The sequence below is a fragment of the Micromesistius poutassou genome, assembly GCF_964030765.1.
Source record: "Micromesistius poutassou genome assembly, chromosome: 8".
NCBI lineage: Eukaryota > Metazoa > Chordata > Actinopteri > Gadiformes > Gadidae > Micromesistius > Micromesistius poutassou.
Window position 1 is genome coordinate 15,877,910 of NC_140278.1, and position 26,971 is coordinate 15,904,880.

Here is a 26,971-nt window from a genome sequence, read left to right on the forward strand (position 1 = left end):
TTTCACAAATATAGGACACCAAACTGAACATCGTCCTGACATACTTCCCTCAATTCCCTCATTCGTCGTCCTGTTTGCCCGAGGGTCACTCCCTACCATCCCCGCACAGAAGGACTTTTCAGTTGTGAAAAGTTTTATGACCTCTTGGCCGATATCTCGGTCAACAGTCGGTCATGGATAATAATTTAATTAAATCGTGCATGTTGGAAAATATGAATTAAGTGACCTGCATACCAGACGATAAATGGACGGAAGGGGAACATAATTTGGACATACGACACAATTTAAATCACGATATTTTTACATATATATATATGTATACAAATAGTAATAATAATAGTACTTATTTAAATTATTATTACCAAATAAAACATTTCACAGACGGTGACCTCAGCGTATACATTTTAATGTAAGTTTCAAATGTTAGCGTCTCCTATCAAAGGCATCATATAATTTGGCTGTCGCGTAAATAAAACCACGTGACCGAGCACCCTATACCGCGCTGAGTGGGGAGGGGAGGGGGGATGGGGGAGAGGTGGGGGGCAGCCCTGAGCGGAGCCAGCAACGTACAGGAAACTGCGCTGGCGGATGAGAGGGAGAGTGGGATAGAGCAAGAGAGGGAGCAAGAAGAGAGGGGTGGGGGGGGGGCTTTAACCGGAGAACACGGTAGTTGACACAGTATCAACACCAGTCCTCAGCGGGGCTATCAGCTGATAGCAGCCTGACAGACGAGTGACTCGGGACGCAGATAGCGAGGAGGACGCTCGGGTCTCTCAGCGGGTCGTCGCGACAGAGCAGATGGGCGCGACTGAGCCCAGCTGATCGTCCACCGCGGAGAGCAGTGGCGTAGGACGGTGCCCGCCCAATGCTGTCGGAATTCAGCGAACGTGACTTGGATATCGGTGAGTTGACGACATTGTAGTGTGTGTTTATCCTATCCCTAATAAGCCTGAGCTATTTGTATTAAAAAAAAAAAATCCATGGTCTGTTTTACTTTGCAGGGCCATGTTAGTACCATGTTAGTAAGGGGGTATCGATGATGTAGCGACGTTATGAAGAAGCGGTCCTTATCGTATTGTGTTCCTCAGGCTACTTACTGTGCAATAACGCAAACAAAGTTTTCGTACGGGCCTGGTCACATCCGCGACTGACGGGTTTAGAAGTCAACAGAGCACCGCCCGACTACTGGCTATATTGTCTCGACAAGAAAGGAAACATCGGGTGCGCCTGACTGTAGCCTAGTTACACTCGTGTGTGTATACACTTCATTCAGCCGGGTCGCTGTTTGCTCTGGTCCGAGGCTGAGCCGGTCGATAATAAGCCATTCATCGTTAGTAGTGGTTCAAAATGTACTTCTCCACTGGCCTCCAACTAGGCTGCAGCATCACGTCCTCTCTCACATGCTGCATGGGATCACCAGCAGGATATTAAGACAACACAAGGCAATGGTTTGTTTTCAAATATATTTGACCTATTAATGTCGCTAGGAGCTGTTCAGTTTTGAACAGCCTCTCTCCTCCCCCTTTCCCTTTATTCAGCGTTTGTGAATGAGTACTCCGTCAATGTGTTGGACTGTAGTCGAGATGAAATAGCATTGCATATTGAGAGAACAGGCACAATGGAAAGCGTTATGGTTTTGCCCACACGTTGTTCCCTACGCCTTCTTTTACACTTTTACTCTATTAGCCTTTTTGTCCAGAACTACTGTTCTCTATGGATGTTCACAAAGTCATCCAGTAGCAGAATTAAATAACTCCCAAAAGGAACTTAGTTTGCCAGTCAAAGTCATATGTCCCGGGGCATTATTTGCTTGCCACCCAGAATTACCTTCTGTGGCTACAGATGGTCTTGGTTATGTTAGAGCTGGGTAACGACTTGACGACTTGACACTTGACAAAAAGCCCCATACACATTTTGTATCCCCTTATGTCCTCATATGCTGTCTTCCTCCGTTTCTCTTTGTTTACGAGATGGCTATCATTAGTGCTAGCCTCAGAAGGGGGGTGTGTATTCAAATCCTGATATGGTTCATGGCCACATAGTCAAATATTAAAATCATCTTCATGGTTGTTACTTGCTGCTACCGGCAAACTGAGAATTGTGTTGTCCTGTGACAATCCATGATTGTGCCTTACAGTTTTTTTGACAGTTTCTGCCTTTACACAAATATATTCCCAGTAGATTCCTAGTCTTCACATCAAGTTCACATCAGATTCTCTGCACTGAAAATAGATCAAACAAATGTAAAGAACAAACAATAAATAGCTTTATTCCCTCGGTTTAAAAGCCTATTAATGAGGTACACACAAAAGCATTGTGTCTGTCGGGACGTGTGGAAGTATGAAAGTTGGTAAGTCTTATGGAAGTGAGTGAGTCTTTATCACACTAAATGTGACAAAATCCTGTCCTTTCTCCTCTACAGCTGCAATAACAAAAAAAGTAAGACGAATGTAATAATAACTCTACTGTATAAATAAATATATATATATATACTGTATATATATATATATATACTGTATATATATATATATATAGTATAATTATTGTTATATTCTTTTCTCGTTATAACTGTATAATAGAACATCTCAGAGCCACATAGAGACTTCATTAAAATAAAATGTGTTATAAATCGAACCCTGAAAATAAACACAAGAAAGTACAGTCAGTTTGTTATCGTCTGCCTCATATCTTCTTATATGTCTTTGTTTCATCCCTTCTTGTGTAGACCTCCTCAGCTGCTGGAAATATGCTCCCTCGAAGCATGAGGACTGGTGCTTTTGATCTGCCGGGGGTAGAGTCAACTGATGTGCCTCTCATTGGCTACCGCCCCTTGTCACCTGACAACGGAACTCCTGGCAACCAATCGGGGCGAGGCAATGCAAACAATGACCTGGACAGTTCACAGGTAAGTGTCCATGTTTTACCTCTCTATTTCCTTCTTTCCCTCTTTCCCTCTTTCCCTTTTGATTTCAATGGGTGGAATCTCTTGGGGTTTTCTAGAGGTGAAAAAAATCCATGCTACAAGTTCATGTCATTCCTTATTTTACAACATTTCATAAAACTTATAGCCACAGCCAAACCAATCCCTACCCTTCACTTCATGGGTAACCAGCCTCTCAGCCTCTGTGCCGTGTGTGTAGCAGAGCAGAGGCAGCACCTGTTAGTGGGGCTGTCCGTTGGGCACAGTTGTCCCTGGCCAGGGCTGCTAACGGCAGTTGCACGGCTGTTTTCCATGACGCCTCGACCACCGGCTCTTTCAGAGTCAACAACTGATGCAGTCAGCGGGGTCTTCCAGAGAGCCCGCGGGCAGAGAGAGAGAGAGAGAGAGTGGCTGAGAAAGGCAGCCACTGTGTGCTGGAGAGTGAGAGGGGGCATGCAAGGGTGGGGGTGTGTGTTAGCAAGCTAAACAGCTTTAGCTCCGGGGGGAAGCTGGATAGATTAGAGCTCATTTCCAACAGCAGAAAGCTGGGAAAGAAGTGGGTTTTCTTATGCTGTGAAATTCTTGAAATTGGTTATAGTTAAACATGTGGGAGAATGCTGTGGAGGAATTTAGAATTTACTGAATTCAAATGAGCATTTGTAACATGGGAGTATGATAGTAAATGAAGGTAAAATGTAAAGGATTATACGATTTGGATGACTGGGTTACTGTTTATTCACATCTGTGGTCCCCTTTCTGTTGGTGAGAACTCAATCAATACACACCTCTTTATTTATATGAACTGCTCATTCAGTATAGGGATTTGTTCAGTAACAATAGATCTATGTGGACATGACTTGGTCTGTAATGTTGTTGAGATTGGGTAATTTGAGACAAAGTCCCCAGTTGTAGCATAGCTTAGCCTAGCTTAGCAGAGTCTGCCGGTTCTTGGCATGGCTGAGTCGGACACAACCTTTGACCTCTCGGTTAATGTTCCATTTGTAAGGTGCTTGCTGGGAACACGCTACTGGGTGAGTTTAACACGGTGGTTAACAAACACTGTTAACTTACTATAACTATTATCTAACTTAACTAGTTTTCTAAAAGATAATATACTAGGTTTACTTTGTGACAATTCAACATTCAGATGACAAGCCGTGTATACGTGTTCATGTATTTATCATGGCAACAGAAAGCAAAGGGAGAATGAGGGCGAGCCCAAACTGTTGGCATAATGACTGCAAAGGACTTTGATGATAATCAGGGACTTGACAATCATAAACATTTGTTTTATGTTGTCACTGTTTTATGTTCTATGATGTGTCACTATGACTATCTCATACTTTTATGATGAGATTTTTACTTTACATATCCTCCGGTGACCAACTCACTCGTGCCTGTGTGTACACACACAGACACTCACACACACATGTTAAGCTATTTCTAGCTACACACATCCAAATCAGGAGGGCTAAAGTGACTCACTGCTCATCCAAGGCTCCCTTTCCCGCTTGCTGCGGTCACATGACCCCAGTCTGCCGAGCCCCCTCGTAAATAATGCACGGGGTGGTCGGTCGGCGGTGGATCTCCGCCGTACACCTGCTGCCTGCTCCTGTCTATGGTGGGGCTCAGCTGGCTTTCCCCTGGGGGTGGTCTGTCAAGTGGAATCCGATACACGGCGTGTTCATTATTTAACAAGGGAACCCTGGGTTCCTGGGGGGAGGAGGGGAGCCGGGTGGGTGTGTAGCCTCAAGGGGGGCCTCCGGGATATCAGGCTTCTCAGGGAAGCTTCCTCTGGAGGGAGCGCTGGTACGCTTTGATGAGCCGCTGAGAGGGAGCCTGTCTGCTGTCGTCGCTCTGTGAGGAGGAGGGAAGTGATGAACTCGGGTGACCCGATTGGGTCAGGAAACCTTTAAATGGTAAACGTCTGGGGATAGAGAGATAGAGCGAGAGAGAGAGAGGGTAACAGATAAAGAGGCAGAGTGAGAGAAAGAGAGAGGTAGAGAACAGAAGGAAGAAACACAGTGAGATAGAGAGAGATGGCTAGAAAGAGAGGAAGAGAGCAAGACAGGGAGGAAGGAGGGGGTCATTTGTTTAAAAACAATGGCCATCTTTAAATAAAGCTTCAGAGTGGTGAGAAGATGTACTCTCTGAGGCATTCTGAGACGATGGGGCTCTTACATGGTTCACCACAACAACAAGACTCACTGTTTGGGAATTTGTTGTAGAAACATAATGTATTAACATATCAAGTCAACCGACATTTATAGGTTCAAGGAAAGAGAAGATAATTTCTTGCGTGTCCAAAAAGTGGGTTGATAATAGGAATGGGGGGATGAGGTGGGGAATACAGGAACAAAAACTGCTTCTTATCGTAACTTTTCGGGACTGTGGTATCTAATGTGGAGAAGCTGGACGGGCCCGGTCAGCGAAAGAAGGAGAGGAAAATAGCACTGGAACACGAGCGCAAGGCTTGCTTCCTGTGTTTGTTCCTCTTTTATTATGCACTTCCTGTTTAGGGGAGGAAGGGGGGAGGCATAACGGTGTCAAGAGAATACCCCCCCCCCCCCAGCCCCCCAAACATACACACACACACAAACTAAATTAGGATTAATGGTAAGTAGAGTTTAGCATGTACAGTGCTTGCGACACAATAGGTGCTCTGTATGTCGACGCGCTGGTTAGCAAGCACCCAAGGTTAGCAAGAACCCAAGGTTAGCACCCTGTGACAGTTTGGATGTTAACTGCCTGTTTGTGGGAGTGTGTGTGTGTGTATGTGTGTGTGTGTGTGTGTGTGTGTGTGTGTGTGTGTGTGTGTGTGTGTGTGTGTGTGTGTGTGTGTGTGTGTGTGTGTGTGTGTGTGTGTGTATGTGTGTGTTTGGGGGGGGTACTTTGCAAAGGGGGGTGAGTCATAACCTTATTTGTACAGTACATTTTCCAACCACTCACACTTGTTACATTTGCACATTCGTAAATAGTTCAAATCATACCCCCATTTCTATTTCAGTTGCAGTTCAATATAGGGTAAACTGTCACTTGGCAGTCTGTCGGAGAATCAAATGACAAATATTTGAAGAGGTGAATGAATCCACACCTTGAGTAGTGTAACCTGGTATTACAAAGCGTTATATGTGACATAATCTAGTCAAGCAGGTATTTGTGAGTTATGGGTGATCATAATTCAAATGTGGATTGAGAGTTATGCTGGTTCACCATGTTTTGTTGACTTATTCATAATAAGACATACTGACTATCTTTGTCACTAAGATCAGTGTAGGTCTTGAAGGGACTTTTCTGTTGGTTGATTCCCATGATGCATTGCAAACAATTAATTGATTCAATTATTATTGTAATTTAACAGAATTATATTATATATACATTGTAAGGTAGTAGTCCAAATTAATTAGAATGACATGATACATGCTTGATACATGTTTGTTGTTGGAAGAACTAGTCTGATTTGAAGCCTTACTGTTAACCATGATTTCCACATTCATTCGTCTTTTATGGTGAATTTAAAGTCATAGATAGATTTTCCTAATTATCTGTAGATTTTGTTGAGAATTCCCAATTGATATTGATATGATGATAACCACCCCTTTGTTATGGTTGCATAGGGTCATGGCCGTACTAATAACACTACCATCGTCTCCCTGTTGTTCAAGCTTCCTCTCAAGCAGGAAAGATAATAACATCTCAACCCCTCGCCATTGACTCGTTTGTCGTTTGTTACCCAACACATCAATAAGCAAACTGGCCTCCACATATACACACTCACGCACACGCACACACACATACACGCACACACACATACACACACACACACTGTGTGAAACTCTCCATCTGTGTGCTAATGTGGCCTTCCTGTGCTCTGCCGTTTCAGTGCTAAGAAAAACACACCATGTCTTCCTGGATCTGAATGATTGAACCAACACACACCCTGAAACCACACGTTCAGAGTCCCCCCACATACACAATATGTGTTGCGTTCCAGTGTTATATATCTTCACACCTATTTATTGCCCTCCCACGGAAGGAGGGCTCCCTCTGCTGGGTTCCTGCTCAAGGTTGCTTCCCTCTGGATTTGTGGGACTTTTTACTGGGCCCTTAAGGTTTTGAGGACTTTAGGTTCAATTATACTTCTGCGTCAAATAGCTGCCCTGGGTCTCTTTGCGATGCTAGCATTCACGATGTTGACTTCTCCTGACCTGAAGTTACATTTATGGAGATGTGCAGGAAGTCTACGCCGGTTGACCCTGTTCTACGCCGGTGACGTAGAGACCCATGGCGTACCCACGGCGGCTGCTCAATGCAGAAATATAATTAAACCTTTAGGGGTTAAGTGCCGAGTCCTATAATGCCCCTTGAGACTAAGTGTGATGAAGGGCTGTTCAACTTAAATGGACTTGACGTGCATTGATGGATGGTTGATCTTCCCTGGATGCAGTTGTTGATGTACTGTTGTATACCGTTGTACACTGTCTGCGAGCGGCCCTGAGCCCGTATTGAGTGGAATGCCTCTTCGATGTTTCAGCACTCTCAGACTTACGAGCACTTAGGGGGAAATAAAGTAAACTAAATAAATGCAGCCCGCCCTTTATTCCGGCAGCGGTCCCGCGCTCGTATCCGGTCATAGACTGCGGCACTCAAGTTCCCGCCTGCCCCGATATTGATCACCAAGCGTTTTGATTCATGGTTCTCAGCCTGCTACTGGTGAGTCTGGTGGGAAGGAGGTGTCTGCTAAATGAACAAGTGCGGATAGCGGTGTGAGTGAAGGATGGGGAGAGCGAGAGCAGCCCAGAGTGTGTGTCTTAGGAGTGAGATAAAATAGGATACTCAGTCAAACTGGTTTATCAGTATGCTAAGGTCGTCCGCAAAGACAGTGCTGCAAGGGCTGAGGGAGGGAGAGAGAGAGAGAGAGAGAGAGAGAGAGAGAGAGAGAGAGAGAGAGAGAGAGAGAGAGAGAGAGAGAGAGAGAGAGAGAGAGAGAGAGAGAGAGAGAGAGAGAGAGAGAGAGAGAGAGAGAGAGAGAGAGAGAGAGAGAGAGAGGGGGGGGAGAGGAGGTATTGTTCTTGAAATAGCTTTGGGGCATTGTCTCTCTGTTATTGTGTGTGTTGGAGGTTTGTTTGTGTGTGTGTGTGTGAGTGCCAGATGTGATGGTTGAGGAAGGTCTCTGTAATGATTAATGTTTTGTTCTACATTCTACAAAGTGTTTGTGTGGATTGTCAACACTGTGTGTTTGTTATATATGTGTGGGTTTATTCATGTCTGTGTGTGTGTGTGTGTGTGTGTGTGTGAGAGTGTTTGTGTATGGGAGTATTTATGTGTGTATCAGTGTAGTTCTAAGCAACTACAATCTGAGTCACTTTAAGATAAGATAAGAAAAGCCTTTACTGTATCCTTGAGGAAGAGTTTTGCCCAGGCATTCTAGAGAACACAGGTGACATAGCGACACAGCCTCTCCATATACACACAATTTATCCCTATGCATGTGCAATCAAACTGCAGTTAACACTCTACACTCTAGTAACACACTCTAATATGAAAACACCTGAACATACCCGCCAAGATTATTGCATGATGCTTTATGCCAAAGTATTGTGCTGATGACCTAGTCCAAGATATTGCACATTCCCAACAATAAAACCATTCATGTTAATATTGCACCAGTGCTCCACGCCAAGGGATGATATGATAAATGAGTGTTTGTCTCGGCTGCCTCTGTGTGTGTGCTCTCTGTTTGCAGCCCAACTGCCTTTGTGGGTGTGTGTGTGTAATGGGTGTTCCCAGGTGATGCAGGGAAAGGGGGTGGAGTTTAATCCTCAGGTTGTGTTTGTGTGCAGTTGAGTGACTAGCCAGAGAACCAGGCAAAGACCGGGTGATTCCTGGAGAACAAAGAGTCTGCCAGAGGGACGTAGAGAGAGTAAGAGAAGGAAAAGTTAGCTCAATACAGGAGAGCAAGAACACTCAGAATAAGACAGATGAGAAGAAACGGCATCCATGGTGTCTACACTTTGCTTGTCAAGGTTTCCAGGAAGCTTGCGGATTTCTACCAGTCTGGACTTGCTGAGCAGAAGGTAACATGTGGGAATCCTTTTCTCCCTCTTTCTTTTTGTCCTTCTTTCTTTTTGTGTGCGTGTGGTTCCCGTGTGTGAGAGATGCGAAGCCAGAGGTGGATTTGAACCGGAGGCAGGGACGTGCAGAGACACAGGGCAGGGGAACAGGTTAGATGTGTTGACTGTTGAGGTAGCTGTGCGATGAGCCAGCCTTAAGAGAGGCACTGTGACAGGATGTGAGGAGCGCTGACCTTTTTGGATTGAGCCAGGACCAGGTAATTCCAATCAGCAGGAAATAGTATTAAGTAAAGGGGCCTGCTAACGACCACTCATTGCACTCCTAAGTAACACGGTATCAGCGTCGACGGGTGTTGCATTGTATTGAGTCATGCAGTGACTTTCCTCTGCTTGTCTCGGCCTGTACGTCGAGCCGTGGAGACATTTAATCATCTGTTTTAGGGGATTCTTAGCGGGATGGGCAAACAAAGAACTTTATGCTTGTAGAATTCAGTTGGGACTTTGCACAAGGGAAATGGGCCCATGTTTTGTTTCTACTCATGTATGTTTTGGCTTTGGAGCCATCAGCCTCCACAGGGAGTTGCTTTGGTGTGGGTGCCGTGGATGATGTCATCTGACACCAAAGATGGCGTCCGATGCCGCTCTCGGGCTCATGCATGTTTCATGATGGAAAATCACGCCGGTGTTTGGCCAGGGGTTTCGGTGTCAGGAGGAGTGTAAAGTGATATTGATTTGTGTATTAGTTAAAGACGGCTTTTGAAATACCTTTTCCCTCGTTGCTAATGCAAGTGGTCTGCTGCCTGAGGGGCATTAGTCAAACGTCCCCAAAGTGCTTTGTCTCACACTAAATGATATCAACACTATCTGTCTCTCTGGTTGTTGGTCATCTCCTGATTATATCATATATTATTTATATATGTTTGTATATAAACTGACTTTTTATTATTTGTCTTGTGCTTTTTATGGACCTGAGTCTGATATAAAGTTTTCATATCATATATCATTCATATAGATCTATTATCTATATTGTAAAACTGCAGTCATACCGATCCAATAGCTCACCTTTAACTGGTGGTGTGTGGTCTGACAAAAGGTCTGCCCCTGTGATCACTGTTAACCTCCATGGTTTCAGGTAAACTACCCGGCGTCGGATACGTGTGTAAACTCTGCTTGGCTTAGGTGGGAACGGTTTCCTTGTGTTGGACTGACGTAGGGCCCCCGAGAGACCGGGACTGAGAGGACTGATGGATTGGAGAGAAAAGAGACGTTATGGAACTGAAGTCACCCAGTAACCGTACAGCCAGCGGCAGCTATGATACCTCCGTGCTGTTCGGCAGGGGAACTCGGTGACCTCAGACAGATACCCTCATTGTGCTCTGTGGGGAAGGTAAACAGGCTTGCACGCAACGTGAAGATAGCGTATTGAGGTTGCTATGTATCTGTCATGTAGCCGTTGAGCAGACACTTTCATACAAAGCAACACAGTGTGGTCAGATACAGATGGGTCCTCAATGAACAGGTAGAGGTGAGGACGTCTAGTTCATGAATGCCTGCAGGTGAGGCTGCGATCACTGGGGATCGACCCCGGAGCCTTTCGGCTGGAAGTTCCTCGTCTGTCTTGTCCTTCCTAGTTCACGTGGTTTGATGTACTGAAGGACTTGAACTGATCTTTTCGCTCTCATTATGGAAACTTTTCATTCTCCTGCTTTCGTGTTTTTTTGTAGTTGGCGGATATGATAGCAGCTGGTTTTTCATGAGTTGACTATTGGGGATTAAAACTCTGAATACAGTTCTTTGATGCAGTAGTTAGTGGTTTTCTGTGTGTTTACATGTAGTCTGTGTGTGCAGGTGTGACTGTTTAGTGTGACCATTTGCATGCGTGTGTGCATGGGTGTCTTTATGTGTGTGCAGTATGGATGTTCCTGACGACTCATTTCCCTGACGGCTTACCAGACCTCTTGTGAACGACCTGTCGACTTGGCTAAACTATTATAAATAAAATGCCTTGAAATCTGTCAAATATTACAATAGAGACCAAACATGAAAACACATGTGTGTTTTCTAAGAGCCATTTGATATGCTTAATTAAATAGTTTTTATAACACAATCGCCTCTTTTAATCAAGGCTAAAAAGTGTGACATTTTGCGACATGCATAATTGCAGTGGGACCTTCATGCAGGGAATGTGTTCCACATGATCGCACCAGCTCCCTCAAACTCAGTAAGATAATTGAAGACATAAGTGGGCCTGAAGATGATTGGGTGGATCATGGTGTCTTTTGAGATGGAGGGCATTGATTGGCGTTCCAACAATGGGCCTGTGGAGCAGGCAGAACAACTCAGGCCCGCTGTGTTCCTGACTGGAGCGAGGAGCGCTGCTGTGAAATTGTGATCAGATGAAAGGAAAATATTAAATGAATGATAACATGTTTTGGGGGCACAACATTTAGGCCTAATCTCAAGCACATTCCCGTTCTTACAGGTATAAGACTCTCAATAGCGAATGTCGTGCATTCACGATTTATATCAACAGATATGCTTTTACCAGAGACGGAACAAAAAGCGTTTAACCGACTGCTGTTCCTGGTGCTGAGCACTAAGCGCACAACAACTAGTTGACCGATTGTGAACATCCCTAGTGCGCATGCCTGTCAAGCGTGTGTGTGTGTGTGTGTGTGTGTTCTGCATCTGTGTGTTCCGCGTCCGTGTTAACGTCATGTTGTTGTCTAATTCAGGTGGACCCCTCACCCATGAAATCCACGTGGTACTGCCCTCTGGATCTGGTAAAGCTTTAACCCTAACCTCTAGTCTCCTCCACTCTGTCTGCCTGGCTCACCTCACAGCTTCATAGATCGCCTCATAGACTCATAGATCTACCGGCTAGTAGACGCGTTTATGATGTCCAAAGAGACGTACAGATCTGTGTCATTAGGGAGCAGGGAGGGGATAGGGCATCTTACTCAAGGATGCACACAGGTTAGGCTGTGGTCATTGCAGATCTATCCCAGTACCTTTTGTTTGAGAGTCAAAACCTACACTCTCCTGCCTTTTTTTCCTGCATTTAACGTCATACAAGTAAAGTTCGGACACAAGGTCCATACTCTAAACACATATGCTGTGCAAAGATGGGAGGAGAGGGGGTCATCAAAAACATATCAAATATAATGTTACATATAATATATCATAGAACATATATTATATACATGCTGTATGGAACTGTCCATCTCGTTAGACTATAGGGGTGTTGGCTGTTGAGTGTTTTCTTGGTAATTGGTTGCACGGATATTATATGTTAACAGCAAAGAAAGCATAAAGACTGTCATAAAAATAGTATGTGTAGAGCTTCAGGTGTCCACAGGCAGTTGTTAATATATATGAGCCATAGGCCTTACTTACTTAATAACTGCTGTTCCCACTGGATTCCCCCCGCCCCCCCCCCCACACTATAAAATTACAAACTAAGCACTGCATTGCAGAAATCAATGCAATGCGTCGATGCAACGCCTTCTCAAACCCGAGATCTTTTAAAAGGAATGGATTACATCTCACATCTCACTTCACGTCCAGAAGGCTGGACCTAATTAACTATGCCTGCTGGGTTACCGGTGTTCAGTTACCAAACTGAGAACAACTCAAGACTGAACCAGTGTGTGATGCAGTTGGATCGTCAGATGACCGCATGTTGGCCAATGGCATCACCCAGAATTAGTTTCTGTCAGCTGCATTCACGTGTGTTTCATTGTAACTTGTGAACTCATTATGACTTGGTTTTCCAGTTGTAGTTTCACATTTCAAATGGAAATTCTGGAAGACAGGCATTTAAAGATGATCTTGATGCATGCCCTAGGGGTGCACGATAATTATCGGGCCGATAACAGTCATTCCGATAAGTCCGATATCATGACGAATAGCCCCGCTAATATAGCCTATATAATTTCAGTGCCCCGCTCCCACTAACGCTAAATGAAAGGTCTTATCGTAACCCTAAAAGTACACATCATACAATCAATTACAATACATGAGTTCACAGCTGCACGCGTATATAGAAAATGTTTATTTTTATTATTATGTTACACCTTTCCTGCTGTCGGCTCCCAGACCGTAGTCGAGAGCACAGGGGAGACGTCGATGTTCTCTGGGGGGTAACACCATTCCCTTTGACCGGCAGTGGGTCTGCTTATAGGTCGGAATATGGTCGGAATGAAGCGGCCACCGATTATTGAAAGGCTGTGTACTTTATTCTTAGTTTCACTAACTTTACAGTACACGTTGGCACAGACACAACCGGACTCGTTCATTACTTCACTAAACTGACACATGCTACCGCTCGCTCTCCTCGCTCGTCCACTCACTCACACACACACACACACACACACACACACACACACACACTGCCATTCTCGTGCACACACATACACTACTCTCGTAACACTTATTATTGACAACAGTTAGCTGAACATTATAGGGTCCTGGCCTTCCACTCCCTGTTTTCTCAGTTAAACACAGAAATCAACTACATTTGTCCCAGTGTTTGTTAGATGTGAAATTAAGCAAAAAAAGACGCTCTCTTTCTCCAGTAACGCACCCGTTTGCGATGCCTTTCTTATTCGTCGTTTCTTCTATTTGTCTGTGACTCCAATGCTCCAATCTTTCATTGATCGATGCGGATGCTGCAGCAACATTTAAGATGATCGCGATGCCCATTCTGCCTCCGTTGCTGTCTGCGGTCAGACCAAAACACACCTGAGTGAGAGGGGCCGTCGTGGTCATATCCCGCCCCTTGCAAGCCCGCCCCCCTAAACCCCCGTTGATTCTACTGATGTCTGAGCAACAATGTCATGATCATATATATGTATATGTGTGTGTTATCGGTTATTAGTATCGGTATTGGCCTTTAGGAGCTGAAAGTTATCGGTTATCGGTATCGGTTAAGAAAAAAAGTTATCGTGCATCCCTATGCCCAATCTGTACTTTCTGTACTTTGATACAACACAGTTGTGAACGTCATCTTTTTCAAGATAATTTTTTGATTCTTCTCATCTCTATGGTGGTTGTGGTGGAGGTGGAGGAGGTGGTGGTGGTGGTGGTGGTTGTGGTGGTGGTGGTGATGGTTGTTTGATGTTGACTCTCTGGTTCCGATCAGCTCATATGACCCTAACTGAACTGCTCACTGTCTTCATCAGTCCACAGTCGCTGAGGAAGAGGAGGATGGAATCATCTACACTGTCGTGGTCAGACAACAGCCCAGCACCCCCAACAGGTCACTGGTGAGAATGCACCTGTTTTAAATGGATTTCACAAACATAACGCACGACAAATGTATTAAAAAACATGTGAAATATAAACAAGCGGCAGGGAAACATGAACAAGAGGGGGCCAGAGGAGGAGGTGAAGGCTCCCAGGCGCGTGTCTGATTGGTTCTCTCTCTCTCCTGCAGTCCAAATCTGTCTCTCGCTCGCAGTGCGTGAAGGCGGGGACGGAGGAGAAGCTGGTGCTGCACCTCCTCCACTCCTTTGCCATGGGGGACTCCTCCTTCATTGCCGTCTTCCTCTCCACCTTCCGTTCCTTCACCACCACCCGGAGGGTCCTGGAAATCCTCATAGACAGGTTGGGCACCAGGGGGTCCTCACCCCACGACTCTGCTGGGTTGGGTGGTGTTATGTTGGAGCTTGGTGGTGCTGTGGCTTGGTTTTTGGTTGTGTTGTGTTGTAATGTTGTGTTGTGGTGTAGTATGGGATTTCTGTGCCCTTATGGACAAAACAATGAAGACAGGACAAGGGGTCGGAATAGAAAGGGAATGATTTGTAGCATAGGACTGCAGGTCACACCTGTTGTGTTGTGTCTGTTTATTTGTGCATTGTAGTTTTGTGTCTTTTCTCTCCTCTCCTCTTCTTTCCTGTCCTCTGAATGTTGTAAAATAAACCCTGTTAACCTTCTGCTACTTACAGATAATACTCAACTGTAATAGTCAGCCTTTCAATTATAATGTTTACAAGCATGAGTGTGTCGGAACAACTAGTAAGGCAACATTTAACATTTTATGAATTTTATTTATACACCGTATAACTGCACACCACTTTGTTGAGGAGAAAGTATTTGCAATAGAGCTTGACGGTTGTAGAACCGGTATATCGAAAGATTGGTTTTTCGTATTTCCGTGTCTGCTGCGTGTGGATGTATGGAGCTCCATCGGCGGAGCGGTTCATGTAAACCGCAGGGTCCGGGAAGGTTAACCTTCAAAAGCATAGGCACACACACAAACATGTTGAGCTGACAAGATGCAGCTACGAGTTAAATAAGGGTCTGTTGCGACCATGGATGTATTCGGTTTTGTTTTTGTTTGATTATAGATCTATAATGTCGACTAAGCACCTTCTGACTGACTGCTGGTTAGTGGCCTGTTTGGGGGCCGCCCTGCTCTGCTCTCTCATCTTCTCTTACGCATACATCTTACCGTGCTCATCGAGATGTATTCATACAACCATCAACCTTTGAGTGAGGACAGCACAGAGGCTTTAGAGACATGATCAGACGGACAGGGTCAGGGCCATGCATCGGGTGTGGGTTAGACAGCCAGATGAACAGACCACCCCAGACCACAGAAGTTCTCATACACTCACAATAGTAAATATTCAACTTAACTTAATGGCCATTCCCCCTAAAGAAGATGGCCTCTGATTTAAAGCGACATGTAATTCAACATAGTTCCGTCCCCTGTCCATTTTGAAACCATGAAGTCACCGCTACTCTCTTGTTCAACGTGTGTGTGTTTACCCAGTATGTCCACAAGAGTGTGTGTTTGTGAGGTTCCTTTATAGACTCCCGACAGGAAGCACCTGCGCACTCCCGACTCCCCCCGTCGTGTTTGTGTTTTCAGCGTGGCGCTTCCATCAAAGACTTCCTTTTAAGTGGATTTGAAAAGGAACCGTGTCGTATTGAACCGACTATATTATCACAGAAGTCAGAGCTGCTCTTTGTGTGCGCCAAGGTTTCACAGCGAGTGTGCGAGAGAAGTGAGACTATTTGAAGAAAAGATGTTATTTAAGTGTGAACATATCTCTGCGTCGTCCTCCTCGTCATTCAGCCCTTGCAGTGACAACAAAGTGTTTTAGATATGGTCATTACCGAGCAGGAAGTACTATTTCTGACACCGGGGTATGTTCGTGTTTGAAGTCGAGTAAAACTTTGTGTTTCATTTTAAACTTCTTGAGCTAAAAGTGTCTTATGTTCCTTCTTTTGTTTTGGGTTTTGTTCCCAGATTGGAAAACCCACCGGGAGACAATGCAAGAAGCCACACCAGACAGTCTTTCAACGAGTGAGACAATATACATCAATATATACAAATATAAAGCCGGAAACACCATTTAACTTTAGCTATAACCAGATTGTGTGTGTGTGTGTGTGTGTGTGTTTCTTTGCAATGTGTCATTACGTGACTCAAGGTGATTTTATATTAATTTGTGGGATTTTTTGGGTGCTATGCATGGTGTTCAGCATCTTTATTTCTATATGTAAATTAATGATGTTTACATCCAAGGCAGTATGTATGGTATTGGCTGTATATGTGTGTTCAGTACATGTACAGTATATATAACCTCTCTCTATGGCAGTATGCATGTTGTTCAGCACCTGGTTGTACATGTATATATAGCACATGAACAGCATGTCGTACATCTCTCTAGGGCAGTGTGCATGGTGATCAGCACCTGGCTGTACATGTATATATAGCACCTGCACAGTATGTAATGCATCTCTCTCTCTAGGGCAGTATGCATGGTATTCAGCACCTGGCTGGCGGAATACCCCGAGGACTTCCAGACACTTGGGGACCCCACCTGCCTGCTCCACCTCGCCCCTCTGTTGCCTAGCGACACGTTGTCGGGCGCCGACCTGTGTGCGCGAATCCTGCGCATCGCGGAGGAGCTCAGCGAGAAGACCCTGCTGTCGGACTCACGCTCATGTAAACACCATGGGCGCCACGACCAGAGGGGATTCACCTTATGTCATAATGAGAAGGGGGGGCAATAACTGGCAAGGGAATGCAAGAACTACAGTTTGGGGGGATTTTGAGGTTAAACGGTTTAAAGGTCTCAGGGTTTTTGTTATTTTTCACTGTGCGTCGTCCCCTCCTCCCCCAGACCAGCCTCCAGACCCCGCCCCTGATACCTCCGCATTTGAACCCACCAAGGTCCTGGGCTTCCCAGCCGGGCTCATCGCTGAGCAGCTCACCAAGATAGAGACGGTAAGAAAGGCCCTTCTCTTTTATTCCCCATGGGGATAAACCCGGTGCCTTAACTTGTTTACCGTTTAAATCCGATCCTCTCTCTAGACCAGCTGGAGGTATCAGAATCAGCTCCCTGTTCTTTCTCACTTCATAACAAACTTCATTTAAATTAAACAAATATATTAAACAAGTATATATTTCTTTAAATTTTCAAATTTGTTTTTTTTTATGTTTTTTAATTTAGATTTTATTTTACCCCATTTTTATTGTCACCTTGTATTAAAATGTGTCTTCCATTCCTTTCTTAAACACTGTCTTCCTCCTTCCCCCCTCCCTCCCTTCCCCCCTCCCTCTCCTCCCCCCTCCCTCCCTGCTGTGCCCTCCTCTCCTCCTCAGGAGCTGTTTGTGCGTCTGGTCCCGTACCATTGTCTGGGCTCGCTGTGGTCCCAGCGGGACAAGAAGGGCCACGAGGGCGTCTGTTGGTCGGTGCGGGCCACCGTACGTCAGTTCAACCGGCTGGCCAACGTGGTGCTGGCCTCCAGCCTCTGCCCCATCCACCTGAAGAGCCAGCAGAGGGCCCGGCTCCTGGAGAAGTGGATCAGCGTGGCTGAGGTGAGTGTCTCTAAACAGCAAATCACACAGGGCCAAACAGAGAAAATACTTTGTGAGGACAGTTCAGAGTTGTGGGTTGTGTGCGCTAATGAGGCATTACAAGGATTATAACCATAAGAATCAGCTTCTGGACATTTCTTGTGGTATTTTCTGTGGTTCATAAGCGGCGCTGCCCTGTGCCCCGCCCCCAAACTTGAACATATTGTAACTTGTCCAACTCGTATGCATGAGGCGCACCAAAAGAAGTCACCTCCACACAAGCGCCGTAGGGAGACAACAGGGAGGTAGGCGTCTCTGTGTGATATGCCCCTAACAAATCAGCTCTCAGAGGTCAAAGGTTACCTCTCAAGAAAAGAGCCCCTGCCGAGTTGTCAAAAGTCATAGATGCAGGATGAGTGAAGCGGGTAGGGTGCACGGGTTCAATCCCCGAGGTCCACAGTGTGCCTGTAGGGGTCTTATCCACCTGCGCATGAAGCAGGCGGATCCTTTTTGACGTGTTTCAAAAAGGAGGAACAAGAAGGAGAAACGTCAAGTTCCTCTTTCTTAAGTAAATAAATCTTTCTTTCTCTTTCTCTCCTTTCTCTATCTCTCTCGCTCTCTCCTCCTCAATGACCCCCCCCCCCCCACACACACACACACACACACACACACACACACATACCCATGCATCCTGTTATGACTCGGCATGGACAAATTGCTGTCTGGTATTTTCCGAACATCAGCTAATTTCCGAAATGGCCAAACCTCTCACTCTCTTTCTCTTGCAATTACAGTATACTCCAAAGTGTTGTAATGGCATGCTCAATAAATAAGAAGATTAATAATTCAAAGTAAAAAACTAAACAAAAAAGTAAACAAAAATTGACTTTTTAAAATAATACTTTAAGTGAGTAAGACGTCCATGGGAACAATCATAGTTATCTTACTGGGACCGACTAGCCTGGATCACCCATTATTTATCATGCTCAGGCGCTGATCCTAACCTTATACAGTGCACACCCATACCTGTATCACAGCTTGGTCTTTACCTGTGCTCTTATAAGACGGGTCTCAGTGCAGATCAGTTGTATTTGATTCATCGTTTGGTTCGGTCTGTACGTGTATGGATGTCTGTGTGCATATCATAGGAACATGGAGAGTCTGGTCACATGTGATTCTAAGCGTCTTTGCTTTTATTTTTTTTAAAACGAAGGAGTGTCGCGCCAGAAAGAACTTCTCCTCGCTGTATGCCATCGTGTCGGCACTGCGCAGCAACCCCCTGCACCGCCTGCGACGCACCTGGCAGGAGACAGACAGGTGAGTCAGACTGTTCCTTCATTACCTGGGCAGGAGACAGACAGGTGTGTGAGACACTGTTCGTCATTACCTGGGCAGGAGACAAACAGGTGTGTGAGACACTGTTCATCATTACCTGGGCAGGAGACAAACAGGTGTGTGAGACACTGTTCGTCATTACCTGGGCAGTGGGGAGACGGCCAGCCTAGTCTCTGCAGAAGGACCCCACAAAACACCAGTAGTGTCAAAGTACTATCAAATTAACTTTGAAGTAAAGAAATCGTTAGGTCACCTTGGATCATCGAGTGTAAAACGTCAACAGGTCTATCAAATACCTTCTACTTATGTTTTGACTGTCGATTCTACAAGAGAGGTTCTACTTTACCATTCTGTCTCCAGGAGCTTTAGCGGTGCGTTACTCAGCCATCTCAATTTAAATCATGATTATCTCATGATCTCAAACGCCATATTTGTTTTTGTCACATGACCGAAACAGGGAAGCAGTGAGGAGGTACAAGGAGCTGTCAGAAATCTTCTCAGACAAGGACAACTACTCTCAGAGCAGGGTTCTGCTGAAGGGGGTGAGTAGCCAACCAGTACAAGTACACAGAACATAAAACAAAGAGTCGGGAAACAGTAATGAACCCCAACCACTACACAAATACAATGAGTTTTATGAGCCAATCCCATGTAGGCCTATTGGTCAATTACCTTTTTTTGCTGTCTATGCAGCCAGGACTGTGAATTAAACCCTCCCATTTCTATCCATATATGGAAATACTACCTCCATGACATCCCAAAGACCTCCCCATCAGACAGTATCACACTATTTTGTTATTAGAGACTTAATTAGTAAGTCAATCATTCTTAACATAATAACACTTAGAAAACAATAGCTGAATGTGGCAATTGCTTGTTTTCCTTTAACTCAGCATCACTGGAGTCATTTCATTAAACACTGTGTTAGCATTAGCTTCCCCGCCTTTTATGCAACAGCTGCGGTTTTGCTCTCGGTTTTCCCACCTCATGGAATCCCAACAGATGTCCAAGCTTTTCATTCAGGAAGCCTCGCTGAGACCTTTGATGTCGGGGAGAGGGAACACGCCAACTTTGATGGGCTTTCATATTTCCGCCCATGTGTTAAAGTCACCTTGATCTCGGCGCCTTAGAAGAAGAACTAGACGACTTTCAGCTGACATATCACAACTTCTATTCACCAAACGTGTTCAGGAGGAAATAGTTCAGCACGGCTTTGACGCTGCGCTTGTTCCCCCTCTGTTTCAGGAGGGAACGGCAAAGTTTGCGATCCACGACAACCGAGCCAACAACCGGCGTCATACTGGGGTAACTTTCTTCATTTGTTTTTCACGTTTTGTGTTTTGAAAAATCAAAGATGACGGGAAACTCAGGTCACTACACTCCCTCAGCCAATCAAACTACAGCAATTCGAGGGTCTCTTTTATTGACGTGTGTACCGTCAGCTGTTTCAAAATGGACCCTCTGGTGACATCACACATGGGAGTTTTCCACCCAGATCTGGATTAGACCAACCAGTCTACCCAGTTGACCGGACCCAGTGATAGATTTTGTAATAGCTTGTAATGGCTAATCAAGATCACACCTGGTGGTATAGTATGGGGCCGTTGAGAAGTGAGTGATGAAACCATGACGTCATGATGTGTTGGGTTCTGCTGTATTTCAGTGTTCATGATATTGTCATACTGAGTTACATTTTCACTCGTCGTAATCTCCAGAATTTGACCTGGAAAAGAAACTTGATGTATTGAGACGCATAAACAATATGAGTTATGTAACAGTGCTTGGATCAGCAGAACAAAAAAGACTGCTTCCAAAAGGGTTACGCAACACACACACACACACACACACACACACACAGTCACACAGGCACATAGACACACACACACACACACACACACACACTGAGCCATTAAAAAAACCGCAAAGAAAGGAAGAGATTCTAACAACCTACACACACACACACACACACACACACACACACACACACACACACACACACACACACACACACACACACACACACTGAGCCATTTAGAAAACAGCAAAGAAAGGAAGAGATTCTAACAACCTACACACTCAGGCTCATGCACACACTCACACACAGGTTTCATGCCCCCACACACACATGCACAGGCACACACACATGGTTATAGTTATACTCTGTGGAGCACTTTAAGGCAGGCATCTGTGTGTGTGTGTGTGGGGGGGGGGGGTCATGATGTCCTTGCTTGATATCTATCTAATGATGCATCTGACTTGTCTTCATGCGTTCAGGCCAGCGCCCAGGGCACAGTGCCTTATTTGGGCATCTTCCTGACTGACCTCACCATGCTGGACACAGCCGTCAAGGACAAGCTGGAGGTCAGACCGTTAAACTTCATCTCCCCACTAGCGTTAGCTACAACACACTCACGCACATTGAGCTATTCTGTAGTAACTAGCAATAGTTATAAGTTAGCATACCTTTTGCTCTTCTGTCATAACTAGCCTTAGCTACAACACGCTAATCCATTAGCATTTCTTGACCAAAAGAAGATCAGTCATAACTAGCGTGTGCATTAGCTACGACACACCAGGGCTGATCGTGCTACTTCAACACTTCCTCTATTTCTTCTCCCACAGAACGGATACATCAACTTTGACAAGAGGAGGAGGGTACGTATTATAATGTTGATTATCCTGCTGTTAACATTGTGTGGCTAGTACAACTTTGGTACGGGTTGAGAACCAAGGGGACTCACAGTGACATTGTCTTAGGTACATGTCATCAAGACGTCAACAGCTAGAGGCTACTGCCGAAACACACCAAACCTCATGCCTAGAGCGCAATCATAGGGTGCATCCGCCTTCACCCCGCTCCCATGTTCAGCAGTGAGCACTTCCACACCGCAGGCGGAGCTGAAATGCATTGTGGGTCTATTTATTCCGCCTCCACCTGCCCTTTTCGACACGTTTCTTTTCCTCTAGCTGATTCCGGAAATTACATTACATGACATTGACCTAAATGAGTAAGTCTGTGTTGGATTGCCCTCCAGTGTGAATATAAAAAGGTTCAGCTTCTGTTTGCTCTCTACGCTTGAGCTCAGGTGTGTTAAGGCCTTTAGGACGTCTTGTTAAGTGAGGCCTACAGGCAGGCTGCGAACGTTGAGGTTTGAACCCAGAACCCTTCCGCTGGTCTAGTCAAACACCCAGTTACTGTAGCACACCCACGGGTTAGCTTTTTTTTTTCTTTGCTTCCGGACGGTTCTTGAACATGAAAGCTGAGAGCAAACCTTTGGTTTTTCAACAGGAATTTGAGGTTTTGGCTCAGATCCGTCTCCTCCAGTCGTCCTGTAAGAACTGTGTGTTCTGGTCCGACAAGACCTTTGTGGACTGGTATTGGAGCGCGCCAACCTTAACAGAGGAGGAAAGGTAAAATAACGCAGTTTTATTTAGTTATTTTTACATATGTAACACTCTGCTATTAAAGAAGAGAGTATTGTTTCATATGTGTGTCGGCTGTAACATCAACTCCATTTCCAGGACTTGGTCCGCAAATTCGGATTTGCGGGCCGTGAATTTTTTTTCACACAATGCGTATGAAGCAACTGTTATATTAGAAAATAGCCGAGCATGACGGCCCCTTTAATGATAAAAGCTGACCTGTCTGTCCGTCTGCAGTTACAGATTGTCCAATGAGATCGAAGCCCCTGGCGAACCCAGCCCCCGCGTCTTCACCCCCACTGTCATCATCACAGAATGCGCCAGGTGAGCAAGATGACACCAAACCAAATGTACAAAAATGAAAAAAAAAAAAACTTTTCAAGAGCTTTGGCAAGAGGTGGTAGTTCTCAAAGTCTAAACAGGTCTGTTGGCTTTGTGATTGCTTCTTGACAGTTTGAGCGCTTCCCAGACGAGCCTAGCGAGCGACAGCGACGCCCCTTTTGACTTCCCTTCTCCTGTCAATCAACTGCTCTCCAAATTTGCAAAGGTAACTGTCAAATAACAATATGAGTCCGGGCTGTTGTCGACGTTGATTATTGATGTGGGAAAGAAAAACAAGATAATATGTGATTGAAAAAATACAATTATGAACAGAATAAGGACAGCTCAGTGTCTGTTGAGGACAAACACAGTGATATCTTCCAGGAACACAGCCGATTTTTTGCGTCTTGCTATATTGCAACGGGTTGCTAACCTATCACATAAACACACACACAAACGCACACACAGACCTTATGACTAAAGTATAATCAAGTTCAGGCAAATGTTGTTCCCAAACCATCCTTCAATTTCATCCTCACCCCCTTTTGTTGCTATGACTACCACATCCACAGCACATGAAATCCCCCTCGGTCTCCTGTCTGGACGTGGACACCTCCCCACCCACCAACGAGTCCACCCCGGTCTCGTTGACCCCTTCGACGCCCGTCAAATCCCATCGCAGATCAGTCTCCTGCGGCAACAACCCGTCCTATAACAGCCAGGGGTCGGGGCCCGACATGCGCATCATCAGGATACGGATGGACCTGCAAGACGGTAACCTGTACAGGAGCATACTGGTACGGCACCCCCTGAACAGCGCCACCTCTGCCCAAAACACGTTATTGCAGCTATTGCGAAACCGCATACCGTAACATGGATTTGGGCTGTGATCGGGGTTTGATTAAATCTCTGGTTACTCTCCAAGACAAGAGACAAGGCCGCTGAAAGTATGTCTACAGCCTGACCTGTAGGGATCCTTGAGCAAGACGCCCTAACCTAACCAGCCCACAAGTACTTGAGTTCACTGTAAATCACTTTGGATTAAAGCATTTGCTAAATGACGTGGTAAAGTAAAGTGGTAAAGTAAGGGATAATGTACAGCAAATCCTTACTGTGAAATAAACCCTCTCAGGTTGATGCAGTCTTGAATCAACCAGAATCACACGGCTACTTACTGAAGAAATCACACATACTTACTAAAAATTATTTTATTGCTTCCATCTGTTACTGTTGGAATAGCGTCCTCCATAGTAACGGTCTGTTGTTCATATCATCGGTCTGCTATACAGAAACAACAGACCGCTGGATGCCTTGCTTGACCAATCAGAAACAAGCATTTAAACCAGGCTGGCAGGGCAAGGGGGGGGAAACAGTCATCCAAATCCTGAATGCCGGTTCACTAGGAGGCAGATGGCCTGCATGATGAGCAACCCGCCCCCCCAGTAGAGCATCATGAGGAACGCGTCACGTGTGTCTAGTGAGTGGTCCTCCTCTTCTCCTCTCCATCAGGTGACCAGTAACGATAAGACCCCCACCGTGGTGAGCTCAGCCCTGGAGAAGCACAGCCAGGACACCAAGGAGGCCTCCAGATACGAGCTCATCCAGCTCCTCCCTGAAGGAAAAGGTCGTCTATGGGTCCCTGTTGGAGGGTTCTCTATCACCGCACACCTCAACATGGATATAAACATGTTAGGATTAACGTTGACTTGATTGAGGATTATGCTGATATATAACATTATTTCTGTCATGCTATAAAAAAAAAGCATAAGCATTTTTACAACACCTACATTGCTAAAAAATATAAACTATATTTAAAAATGAAAAAAAAGATCCAAATTGTTAATCCCAGACAGGATGTATGTATGAAATAATATTATTATAATATATAAAATTTAAAAATGTATCTATGGACACAATATCAGTAGTTTAATTGAAAACACGGGCAATGTAAGCATTATTGGCAGTAGTCGTATAGAAGTGTATATGCTAACAGGTGGTTATGAGAATAGTGCTCACACTTATTCAAGCGTATTTTGCTTATTTTGTTCATATTTCATGTTGCTACAGAACTGATCATCCCTGCCACTGGCAATGTCTTCTACGCCATGACTTCATCGAGTGTTGACTTCCTATTGCGGAGGAAAGGTGGGAAAACTCTGCTTGGCCCACAGCCAATCAGCACAGAGACCAGCTCAACGTTTCCTCGAATCAAGGCCAAGGGGCGGAGACTTGTCCGAACTTTGTTTTGACATCGAAAGATCCCCCCCTTAGTCCGGACCTTCGTCTCTCTCTCTCTCCCTCTCTCTATCTCTCTCTATCTCCCTCCCTCCCTCCCACCCTCCCACCCGGTGCTCTGTTCTCTCTCCGTAGCTCCATGTTTCCACTGCTCTCCTCAGAGTAATGGCAAGAATGTAGACGTCCCTGAACATGGCATTGTCTCAGAAGCACACATCTCTAAGGCTAACCAGCCCTGCACACTCCCCCCCCCCCCCCCCCATGCAAAGCGCTTCCTCTCTCTCCTCTGGTCTACTCAGCCTCCAGCAGCCTATTCATGGTTCAAGTCTCCACAGGTTGAGACACCAGGAGCTCTAAGCTCCACCTTGCTTTTCCCTCACGCGGCGTTGACCAAGCAATGCATGCGGGCCAGGGGTGGATGAACAGTTTTGATAGCCAATGGAGGCTCTAGATGAGAAATGTTGGCTCCGCCTTGTGATTTTCCAGACCAATAGCCACCAATGGGACACGTCTTAACACGATGTAGAAATACAGTCGACACATTTTTCCGACAAAGGAAAAATTACAGACAATGGAAAGATATGACTGGAAATGGAAAAAAAATTACTGATGCAAGCATCGATGTGTGTGTGTGTGTGTGTGTGTGTGTGTGTGTGTGTGTGTGTGTGTGTGTGTGTGTGTGTGTGTGTGTGTGTGTGTGTGTGTGTGTGTGTGTGTGTGTGTGATGTCAGGGCAGTGTTTACAGTTATAAGGATTGTTTGTAGTTTGTCGTGAGATTGCTAGTTAATTGTAAAAAAACTCAAATGAGCACTGGTGATTTATTGTTTCAGAAATTACAATAAGGTCATAAATCGTGTTGTACTCTGTATGCCTTGATAAAAGCAAATGCATATATATATGCAAGAAACCTAAATTTAGAGCACTTTCAAAGCTTGTGTCTTTACCTAACTATTACATGTAATACAGCACAGAATGAAAAAAAATTAACCAACCAAAACAAGTTGAAAGGAAAACACTAAGAAAAACCAACTAGCAACACCACCGCTAACAGGCTGACGTTTCCAGAGTTACGTTTCTTCGAATCGTAAGCTAACTTTGACGTTTGGTTCATGTTTTAAACTATGTTTTGATCAGGGTGACCATGTCTTGACCTCATCATTATAATCTGGATCCTCTAACCAAAAACACCTATTTGGTTTTGATGGAACTGTCAATGCAAAAAAAAAAACACCTACGCAAAACTTAAATTTTCAGTGCACTTTTTTTTACGTACAACACAAAAGCCTCCATTTTCGATATGGTGTTGTGTGTCTCTTCAGTAAGTAAGACGAGCCACACCAACTTTAAAGTAACCAGCTTACAAAAAAAATGGAGGACAAATCGTTCTTCCGACAAGTTACCTCTCAATGAGTTCTGGTGACCTCTAGTTCGTCCAGCCCCGTCAGAGCCAATGAGGCCTGCTTCCAGACCGATGGCAGGGGCACGGTCGGGCCGGAGAGAGGATTATGGGTAATTTGCGATGGCGGCTTGTAAGCCTATGGTGTTAGCGCGTTTGCTACACTGTTAGTTGTTTTTAGTGCCTTTCTCCTATGGGTGCTTATTTTTCTTGTATTTGCAATTGATTGTATACCTTCCGTGTGGATGTGCAGTCATTCCAAGCGCTGTCTCAACCCACATCAAAAGCTATTTATGCACTACATAAAGTATGTCTTATTTTTGTGGTAATAAATTTACTTTTATATGAAGTCCAGTTGCCGTTTGATTCATTATCCAACAGACCAAAAAAAACTATGATTTTTTTTCTGAATGATGTTTAAATTTGATTTAATTTGTGTATAATTATTAGAA

General features: G+C 45.0%; 1 protein-coding gene across 2 annotated transcripts; it reads left to right on the forward strand.

Moving 5' to 3' along the window:
- Positions 1-633: 633 nt before the first annotated feature.
- On the forward strand, positions 634-26,862 carry rgl2 (ral guanine nucleotide dissociation stimulator-like 2). Of its 2 annotated transcripts, XM_084472404.1 has the most exons (20): positions 634-902; positions 2,726-2,905; positions 11,730-11,777; positions 14,178-14,261; positions 14,432-14,601; positions 16,253-16,309; positions 16,758-16,954; positions 17,133-17,236; positions 17,615-17,830; positions 19,023-19,126; positions 19,602-19,686; positions 20,390-20,449; positions 21,419-21,505; positions 21,767-21,799; positions 22,434-22,555; positions 22,805-22,891; positions 23,021-23,114; positions 23,461-23,685; positions 24,398-24,512; positions 24,956-26,862. In XM_084472404.1, exons 2-20 carry the CDS (start codon positions 2,747-2,749, stop codon positions 25,135-25,137), a joined length of 2,229 nt encoding a protein of 742 aa, XP_084328530.1. In that variant the 5' UTR covers positions 634-902; positions 2,726-2,746; the 3' UTR covers positions 25,138-26,862. The 2 variants fall into 2 exon arrangements, with proteins under 2 accessions (XP_084328530.1, XP_084328531.1); XM_084472405.1 differs by lacking the exon at positions 11,730-11,777.
- The last annotated feature ends 109 nt before the right edge of the window (positions 26,863-26,971 follow it).

Excerpts from the sequence above, each read along its gene's own strand:
- rgl2 (XM_084472404.1), top strand. The coding sequence starts at position 2,747 with ATGCTCCCTCGAAGCATGAGGACTGGTGCTTTTGATCTGCCGGGGGTA. Across the intron at positions 14,262-14,431 it reads GCACCCCCAACAGGTCACTG|TCCAAATCTGTCTCTCGCTC; the intron begins GTGAGAATGCAC and ends TCTCTCCTGCAG. Across the intron at positions 23,686-24,397 it reads ACCTGTACAGGAGCATACTG|GTGACCAGTAACGATAAGAC; the intron begins GTACGGCACCCC and ends CCTCTCCATCAG.